The sequence below is a fragment of the Aspergillus candidus genome (genome assembly GCF_002847045.1).
Source record: "Aspergillus candidus strain CBS 102.13 unplaced genomic scaffold BDW47scaffold_23, whole genome shotgun sequence".
NCBI lineage: Eukaryota > Fungi > Ascomycota > Eurotiomycetes > Eurotiales > Aspergillaceae > Aspergillus > Aspergillus candidus.
The window spans coordinates 321,066-330,122 of record NW_020194028.1 but is presented as its reverse complement, the minus strand read 5'-3'; the positions used below and the strand labels follow the sequence as shown (position 1 = coordinate 330,122).

The 9,057-nt window shown below is 51.8% G+C and overlaps 3 protein-coding genes across 3 annotated transcripts; all 3 read right to left on the bottom strand.

Moving 5' to 3' along the window:
* Positions 1-1,302: 1,302 nt before the first annotated feature.
* On the bottom strand, positions 1,303-2,464 carry BDW47DRAFT_106138 (uncharacterized protein). The gene is made up of 2 exons (XM_024812712.1): positions 2,311-2,464; positions 1,303-2,216 (listed from the first exon to the last, which is right to left on the bottom strand). Exon 2 carries the CDS (start codon positions 2,012-2,014, stop codon positions 1,826-1,828), a length of 189 nt encoding a protein of 62 aa, XP_024671971.1. The 5' UTR covers positions 2,015-2,216; positions 2,311-2,464; the 3' UTR covers positions 1,303-1,825.
* A 34-nt stretch (positions 2,465-2,498) lies between these two features.
* Positions 2,499-4,918, bottom strand: BDW47DRAFT_33208 (uncharacterized protein). Its single transcript, XM_024818772.1, has 3 exons — positions 3,986-4,918; positions 3,864-3,936; positions 2,499-3,806 (listed from the first exon to the last, which is right to left on the bottom strand). Exons 1-3 carry the CDS (start codon positions 4,815-4,817, stop codon positions 3,047-3,049), a joined length of 1,665 nt encoding a protein of 554 aa, XP_024671970.1. The 5' UTR covers positions 4,818-4,918; the 3' UTR covers positions 2,499-3,046.
* Positions 4,919-5,275: 357 nt separating this feature from the next.
* Positions 5,276-7,866, bottom strand: BDW47DRAFT_33206 (DNA-directed DNA polymerase eta). The gene has a single exon (XM_024818771.1). It carries the CDS (start codon positions 7,478-7,480, stop codon positions 5,507-5,509), a length of 1,974 nt encoding a protein of 657 aa, XP_024671969.1. The 5' UTR covers positions 7,481-7,866; the 3' UTR covers positions 5,276-5,506.
* Positions 7,867-9,057: the final 1,191 nt, after the last annotated feature.

Below are 9,057 nucleotides of genomic sequence, written 5' to 3'. Positions count from 1 at the left end.
TCTCCAGATCCCCGTCGAAGTTCAACACCATCCAATCAATCGGTCTTTACCCCGTTTCCATGGCGTCTGATGGAGTACCTCATAATAAATAACGTCCAGATGACGGATTTCTGTACCACCACGCCAGATAACGCAACCCAACGGTCGCATGGCATGTCATTCTCGGACCCTGCCGGAGGGGTACTGCATTGGTTGAACTTTGATCCAAAGTACTTAAACAACTCGGTCGAATCGATCGCTCTTCCAGTCCCGGTCGCTCGCTTCGATTCCCTCCCCGGGACGCGTGAAGCGAAAGTCCCACCAACGGCAATTGTCGAGTCGAGTCGAGCTAACAAGGAGACGGTGTCGACGCTAGCGACCATTGTCTGTACGACGCGGGGATGATCATCCATTGACATTCGACTTGATAAGAAAGCCAACCCCGCCTTTTAGTGGCTTTCCCTCCATACGGCCTCGAGGCGGGCAACCAACAAGATTGTCTTCTCCCATCCAAGGGCCACTGTTTCGGAAAGTTAATCGGCGACCGTCATGGTAGATGTCGATTGGTCGGAGGTCTGGGCGCACACTCCTATCTACCTCGTAGAGACACTGGATTACAGGTGAGAATGTCCTCACTTGCATTTAATGAGAGAATGGAGGGGTTGAAGGATACATACCTCACCGTATTAGACATTCCTGTCGGCGCTGCCAGTGCCGAGGAATGTCTCGCCGTACTGCCTCCAATACAGTACACAGTATAGCCAGTATATCAGAATCCACGAGGTAAATGGCTGGCCCGCCAACTTCAAAGCCAACCAACGAAACCCAACTTTGGTTATTGCCATGTGCATTAATTACACCATACATTACACCAACTATACAATACATACATACATACCAACCCAAACCCGGAGTATAACAGACTAAATATAGACAGACAGCTCATACCTCCAGGATTAATATATTATAAAGCCCATGCATCCACTCCCCCCCAGCCACAGCAGAGCACTTAATATGAAATCCTCATTTCAGCACAAGGAGGAAGGGAGGAAGGAAGGAAGGAAGGGAAGAAACAATATGCTGTGTCACGGACCCACCCCGGTGGGGGCTGAACCTGCGACTGTGGCGTTTCTGGATGTCATTGTCCTGTAATTTCTGCCATGTTCTTTTCACTGTTTTATCATCGATACTGACGGATGGATGTTCTCATGTACAGGAGGATTCTTGACTGAGGAGTACAATTACCTACTCTTAATATGTATGCTAACGGGATAGACTAGATCAGTCTTTGGAATGGACGCCAATAAACAGGTAATATCCATGAACAGGTTAAGATCCATCCATATCATATATCATATCATATCATATCATATCATATCAACCCGACCTATCACACCTTCTAAATAATAGCAAATAGTTCAATATCATCTTCCTCATCATCCTTCTCCTAGGTACTACCAGGTACCTACCAGGTAGGTATCCCTGACCCATCACTCCGTCATCCAAGGTAGACAGACAGACAGACAGATACTAAAGTGTATCCCGGAATTCTACCCGTATAACCAAGCCCCTCTTGATTGCCATGCTGCCCATCAATTCTTTCCTCACCACACCCATCATCATCATTCGATCATCAAAACATTTATTGACCCCGTGAACACCTGAGTCCCCCTGAAATACAACCCCGAAGACTCACCTGAGGGAGAATAACAACCAATCAGCGGGATCCCGACGTGAGACATCTCATGTCGAGTCAATAAGTAGACCTCAGCTGGAGGTGAGGTAGGTGGAGGGTTCGTCCGTTTGTTCTACAGCTGGATGAGGATTCCTTTTTTCTTTCCTTTTCTTATTTCTCGTTCCTTATCTTGTCTTCTCTCCAGGGATAGAAGGGAAGTTGAGATTGTTGATATCTACCTATCTTACTGCCAAGGTAAACATCTATAGTAGGTAGGTAGGTAGATACCCAGATACAGCCAACCCATCCAAAACCAGCAAAGACAGCCCGAATCCACGGAGAAAGCTCCCTAGCTTTCATCTCCGTCCACGGTATCTACCTACTCAACCAAGCGCAGTCCTGCTCGACTTCCCACCTAATTGGCCATGTGTCTCACCTGTTCCAGCCGTGTGGGGTCATACCATCACTCTACCTACCTAGTCAACCCACCTACTAAGTTTAGACAACCGCGTAGCACCAATTCCACCCGAGTACCTAAATCTAGAAAAACCAACCCAATATTCTAACCGTCGTCAGTGGCTGTGTCTCAGTACTTTTATGCGTCGGAGTATGGTATGGCAATGGTTTGATCATGTTGTGCAGAGGGATGACCTAACCTGCCTGTATCCGTAGTACGGACGGATAACACATGCGGTGTGATGTGCATGGCTTGGAAATGCTTGAGATTCATTCATCAGTGGGACGGGGCTTGACCTGGGTTGATTGTGGAGGGATAGATTCTGGGTGGTCAGTGGCTTTTGTGTGACGAAATACTAGGTGCCTGCCTGCCTTGCTACCAGGTACGAGAGTAAATATCATGTCATGTCATGTCATGCCATGCCATGCCATGTTATGCTCATCTATATGCCAATCGGTCAATTGGATCTGGATCTCCATTGTATCTCTAAACTCTGCAGTGGCATACAGATCCTGTCATTCAAAAGGTACTCGTACAGGCGAGTACCTACTACGTAGTACATAATCAATCATAACTCATCAAACCCCCGATCAGTGGAAAGAGAACATCAACCATGTCAAAAAAAAATAACCCGTGCCAAACATGAAAAAGAAAGAAGAAGGAAAAAAATAAAATAAAATAGAATAAAAAAAAACATCTATTTTCTCCCCGACCGACCCGGTCTCCGACCCTCATCAATCCGCTCCCTCGCCCTCCTTTCCTCTCGAGGCCGGAAACGAGGAGCCGGTGACGGTGGCTTGTCGAGCATCGGCTGGCTAGGCTTCTCCGCCATCGAGGCTCGTTCCTGGTGGATCTCCTGGATTCGCCGACGGCGAGCCTGGCGAATGTCCTCTGACATTTCCACCAGGGCTGAAACGTCATCCTGTGTGGCGGTGTTAGTTGAGACAAAGAAAATCAACCGGAATAAAACAAGAGAAAGACACAGAAAAACACACATGGGATGGATGTGAAAACGGGAAGGATGTAAAACCGGGATTGATGTGAAATGGAAAAAGGGGAAAACGTGAGAAGGACCGCATCCAACTTACATATTGCAGGTATGAAAAAACATAGTACGACGATGCGGTCTCTTCGTACTCGTACCCAATGCGCTCAATCGCCTCTTTCACAACCAAATCCTTCGTAATCTCCGTCCAGAGATTGTCCCGCTTATCCTTGAGTCCAACATACCGTCGACCGATCTTGCCCCGGCCTCCGTCTACCTCTGTGCCGGGCGCGTTCTTGTCTTCTAAAGCGACCTTTTGTTTCGAGTCTTTAGGAAATCGAGGCCCCGGGAATGGGTCCGGCTCCCGCAAAGTGTGCATTGGCTTAGGGCCAGCGTTGACAATTGCCCAGCCGTCGGTGGCGTCCTTCCGTGGGCTGATGGGCCGAGAAGGCTCCGGGTCGTGGTGTTGGTAAAAGCTTTTGATCATTCCGTTTTCGTCGTCACTATCGCTCTCGTCTTCGCTCGCGTCGCTTGGGATGGCCTTTGTAGCCTCCAGGAGCCGATGGTCGACTACGGGAAACTCTCCCTTTCGTGGGCCTAGGTGCTCGGGGGGGACGCGATGCATGGGGATTGGGACTGGCATTGGGGGGCCGTTCTTCATCCTTTCTTCTGGAATGGTCTCTTCGCGCGGGGGCATTCCTCTCATTTCGCTGCCATGCCTCAGTAATCATAGTAAAGCCGGAGCCGACGTGAAGAGTCTGACATACCGTCGATGAAGCCTCTGTTCTTCGAAGCTGACCTCCGGGCTGGGCACACGGGGAGGGCGCGGCATTTCGTAACCTGAACCTATAAGTCTTCATCCAGGTTGCTGTATGTAGATAGATCTTACCCCGTCGCCCATGCCTCTGACGCATACCAGGGTCTCGAGGCCTAGGAGGCGCCCGAGCCAGCGTGGCAGAATCCTCGGATTCAGGCGAAGACTCATCACCATGTATACTAAGCTCCTCAATCTCATCTCTCTCGGAACTCCCTCTACCCCCCTTCCCAGGGATCATGATTTCATCATCCTCGTCATCTTCCATCTCCGTCTGATACCCAGACGCAGGCCTCAGCCGTGAAGGCGGAAGCGGATGACGACTACTCCTCTCCCTCCTATACTCTTCTCGCCTCCCACCACTAGACGACGGACGCCGCTCACCACGCTCAAACTCCAGCCTCTTCATCTTCTCCCCCTTCTTCTGGCTCTTACTCCGGCGTATAAACTCATGACTTTTAGCATGATCGCGCAGCAACTCCCTTGGAGGCAAAGAGCGCCTCCTCCCAACAGGAACGAGGTCTCCCTCAACTTCGCTCTCGGGAAACTGGCCCGGATACTTCTTGTCCGCCTCATACTCGGTGATGCTCTCGTGATCGCTGTCGAACATGGGGGGCTTGGGCTTGCCCCGTCCCCGCCGTCTATAAATCGGCTCGGGCTCCACCGATCGCGGCGACAGATCGATCTCTTCGCGCTCCCGTCGTGGATGCTCGCGCATCCGCATGCGCTCGAACTTGTCGATCATTGGCGGGCTCGGCGCCCGGTAGGGAATAGGCGGGTCATCGTCGATAGGGAGCGGTGGAGGCGGTGGCGGCGGTGGCTGCTCGCGAGCTGGCCGGCGGTAGTACTGGCTGGGGTCGTTGCCGTAGATCTCGTCATATTCGCGGGGGCGTGGACGTCGCGGCATGTTGGTGTCAGGGCTTTATCCCGGGTAGGGGATGCGGGTTTTTGAATTGGGGGTTTTGGTTTTCTGTTGCGTTTCTTTCTTGGTCGGTGGGTGCAGTCATAGAAGCTGAGGCTAGGCAGGCTGCGATGATGCGCTGTCGTTGTGTGGAGGGGCAATTAGAGACCCCATCGAAGAATTCGACCACACAAACGATATATACTCTATGAAATGGCGTATGAAGGAGATTTATAAAGCAGCAAGATCGTCATGCCTAGCCACTTGTGCTGTTCGGACGTCGACCTGTCGAGAGCTTGACAGAGTTGGCGCGTTGTCCGCACTTTCAACCCCGCGGCTGGCTGGGCCTGCTGATGTCATGCAGCACGGCGCTTGACTTTTGTAAGATCCCTCCAACTAGAGAGGTATGTACGCTCATGCATATCCATTTCATGGTTGGAGTTTCTGTTGTATTTGTTTGGTTTGTATATATATATAGATTTAGAGGAAATTATGACCATGGGTAGATCGAATCGGAACCATGGAACAGCTGACCGGGCAACTGGGCAGTTACTGGGGTATGCCCTGGTCATAAAAAAAAGTGTATATAGACCATGCCTGTCATTCTTGGCTGGTCAAGAGGGCTCACATATTCGCAAGATCCATTTTTAGACAGCCATGTCCCATTCAACCCCGGTATATGTGCAGCCACGCAACTATCCAAACGCAAGTCGTTTCTGCCCTTTCTCAGGCTTACCGTGACCACGACGGCCTCCTCTACCACGAGGATTGGACGGACCGGGACTGTTGGCGGGACTGGACACATGTTGCGATGCCCTTGCTGCCTGCCTCTCTTCGCTCTCCAGGTCTTTCGCAAAATGCCAGTCGTCGTGCTCATCCTTTTCATAGTCCGGTAGCGACTTACCGCATCGATCGCAGGTGAAAGGATCGGGGGAAACCCCGATCGAGGTGGTATCTAAGCGATCATTCTCGAGGAGATGCGCGCTTTCAGTTTTTTCTGGCTCGAAGTCGCTGGGATGGGGCTTCGGCTCGTCGCCGACGGGTTTGTTAAAGAAGCGTTTGATACCGTCGTCTTCGATTTTCCTGCGCTTCTCGTTGCGCTGTTGTGACTCTGGTGCATCGCTCTGCTCGCTGTTTCTTGCGGGGATACTGACATCTCTAGCCTGGCTGCCTCGGAGGAGAAATGCATCAATTGCTTTGTTTTTCGCAACGCCTTCTTCGAACCCACCAACACTCAAGGACAGGTTTCCGCACGGCCAAAGGTTCCCATCGCCCGCAACCTGTCGTAGTAAGGTCTTGCCAAGCTCAAAGAGCAGGTCGTCGTCAATCGGTGCCGCACTGGGGATAGCCAGCTGACGCGAGCGGGCCTGAGATCCTTGCCTGTGATGTATAGTAACGGTCCGCGGGCGTCGACGATGTTCCAGGATCCCATCCTCGACAAGACGACCATAAATGTCAGCCGCAAAAATCCGCAGCCACTTCTCAGCTTGATCGACAGAATTGATACTCGGGCGGAATGCCTTGACAGACGACATCGATTTGATCTGCGTCCTGGAATTGACTTCGCTCTTGTCCTCTCCGCGGATAATGTTGTATATCCAGGAGGCCGTGCCGTCGTCTAATTTCGCCCGAAACTGTTCCAGGGGGACCTGCAGCAACTCGCTGACTTGCTCTGTCCCGAAATGCGCGGCTACTTCCTCCCCAAGCTTGCCTCCGAGCATTCTGATCTTGGTGAACTTGAACCCGCCAAGGAAGTTCTGCACGGCGCGGTTCCGCACGATAGTTTGTTTGTCCGGCTTGTTGGTGGAGCTCCCCAATTTAGCCATCATCTTGTTCCGGGCGACGCCCGCAGAGCAGGTATACTGCAGCCTGTCCCATACGGCTGCTCGAACTGATCGCACAATCTCCGCCCCAATCACCATGGCAATATCATCCCAGTCAGGGTCTTCCAGCTCCGTCTCAGCCTCATCCAAGTCCACAAGGCAATCAGCCTGGTTCCACTCCACAGCCGTCGTAGGCGGACGCGGCAACGCCGCCACTCTCTCATCCTGATGCGATTCCATCCTTAGCTCAGGATTCCTCTGCAAAAGCACGCCATAGACCAGCGACGACAAGTCCATAAACACCTCATCAACGCTAGCCTTCTCCAGCCCAGCCTCCGGTACATGAGGTCCATCACCACCCCCCACCACACTCTCATGCCACCTTGACAGCTCCTCCTTCATGACCTTCAAAATCTTCCTCGACTCCGCACGATACGGATCCAAACACACCTTATCCGTAGCCACCCGCTTGAACGCATCATCACGATACGCCCACTTCCCGCCCTCGCCCTCCCGGAACGTCGCGACATGCTGGAGGGTAATCTGCGGACACAGCTTCTGGGCTTCCCTCGCGGCGATCAGCCTGGTAATCCCAAACTCCCGTGCAGGATAGTTAATGGCGATTAGGGAGTCCCACTGTCGCACGGCGAGGGGCGCCTCGCGCGGCGTCTGAAGACGCACCATCTCGCATTGCGCGTAGAAAGCGTCTAGGTCGACGTGCGCGATGACGCGCAGCGGCGACGAGGGTGAGCAGTGCCTTAGGAGCTGTAGGTGGCGGTGCGTGTAGCGAGAGTGGTGGTTCAGGGAACCGCTGGGGGCGATGAGAGGGTCTGGGGAGAGCGACATGTCGAGGATGAGGGTGCTCCAGTCATGGCGGTTTCTTTCTCTCTATTTCGGTTTCTTTTCTTGGAAGTTTGAACACAAAACGGAACTAAGCTGAAGCTGATATTTGAATTCTCTCTTTCCACTCCCGAGCAATGGTTATAACAAATTCACCCTCCCATTTGAGAAGTGGACGTCGAGGACGACAAGTTGAGCGCAGACATGACCGGATCTGCGCGTGAGGCCCAGATTGGTTGGCGGTAAACTCGATATAGAGGATTTTGCCAGTCTACTCCGCAACCAGCATTGCTACCTATGGACTGTTCATACTGCAAAGACTGGGATCCAGTACACGAATAGAGTTGAAGGGCTTTTGAAAGTTGTTTTGAGACTAGTTACTGAATTTTAACCTTGGTCGCTGACAGATTTTGTTATACACTTGGCTAGTGGATTGTCTTATGTACTATTTTCAGTCATTGGTTGAGATATATATCGGATAGCACAAACCAGGTATATATATAGCACACTGTGATTTGATGCAAGATGGGGATAGAGAATGTCATAAATCCAAGAGATCCAGTCTGTTAGCTGACTACCAAAGTATCAGGTAGTTAGGTATCTTACGAGAGAGGACTCTCTTTTGGATGATCCCTATCTCTTACCGATTTGGTTGATTTCCCAGACTACACCTGACCTCGGTGGCACGTATACCTAGACGGTAAGGACAACTGTCTAATAGTTTCCCTCAACACATGTCAGGCCTATGTCATCATCGTCCGACAAAACGCACCCTGCACACTAGCTCTGTACGATCACATATTCGGCGTTGAAATCTCATAGATATTTAGAACCAGCCACGCTGGGCACAACCAACCGCACTGCTATGCACATGTAGCTGACTGAGAAACGGGCACGAAGGATCAGTTAACGCGAAGAAGTCCAACAAGGCCCTTCCCAGCACCAATAGTGCTCAAGCCCGGCCCACCAAGCCCAAATAGATCTCGGAAGGAAGAGACACATCGGTCACGTCAGTTGGGCGCCGTCAGCCCATCATCACCCGGTGGGAGAGCGCGCGCTCGAGTCGTCGTCGTCAATAGACAGGGACAGGGATGACCGGATCATGATGACAGTGGTGAGCGGCCAAGCTTAGAGTTTGCGAGGCGGGAGGGCTCGGGCAGCCATGTGAGTCTCTGAGTCTGCAGGCTGTACGATTGGCTTTGCTTTAGATTGATTCTTCCTTGAGGAAGTCTGGTGGTGTGCAAGGGCTGCGCTGCAGTTATGGGCCAGTCACTCTGCAAAGCCAAGGCACATTCTCAATCCGCTTGTTGGGCTTGCGCATACACATTATGTACCGTGCAGTCCCCGTACATGTGCTTATGTATGGAGTACAGTACCTCGATCGGTGATCTCCCGGTGTAGCGTGATCCGGAGACGTTGAGGGTCCCTGAAACGGCTATTCCGGTGGGTGGTACGAAAACACGAAAATCAGACATGACAATTAGGTCATGCTGGTGGAATGCTGTGTGGGCTGTGGGTTGATTGATCCGCCGCAATACGTCTCAGAGCAGAGGAGTCGTCGTCCCTGATGGGATCGATGCAGA

Coding starts and splice junctions, on each gene's coding strand:
- BDW47DRAFT_33206 (XM_024818771.1), bottom strand. CDS start 7,480: ATGTCGCTCTCCCCAGACCCTCTCATCGCCCCCAGCGGTTCCCTGAAC.
- BDW47DRAFT_33208 (XM_024818772.1), bottom strand. CDS start 4,817: ATGCCGCGACGTCCACGCCCCCGCGAATATGACGAGATCTACGGCAAC. Junction 3,937..3,985: donor TCAGAGGCATGGGCGACGGG/GTAAGATCTATC, acceptor TTATAGGTTCAG/GTTACGAAATGCCGCGCCCT. Junction 3,807..3,863: donor GAACAGAGGCTTCATCGACG/GTATGTCAGACT, acceptor GAGGCATGGCAG/CGAAATGAGAGGAATGCCCC.
- BDW47DRAFT_106138 (XM_024812712.1), bottom strand. CDS start 2,014: ATGAAAGCTAGGGAGCTTTCTCCGTGGATTCGGGCTGTCTTTGCTGGT.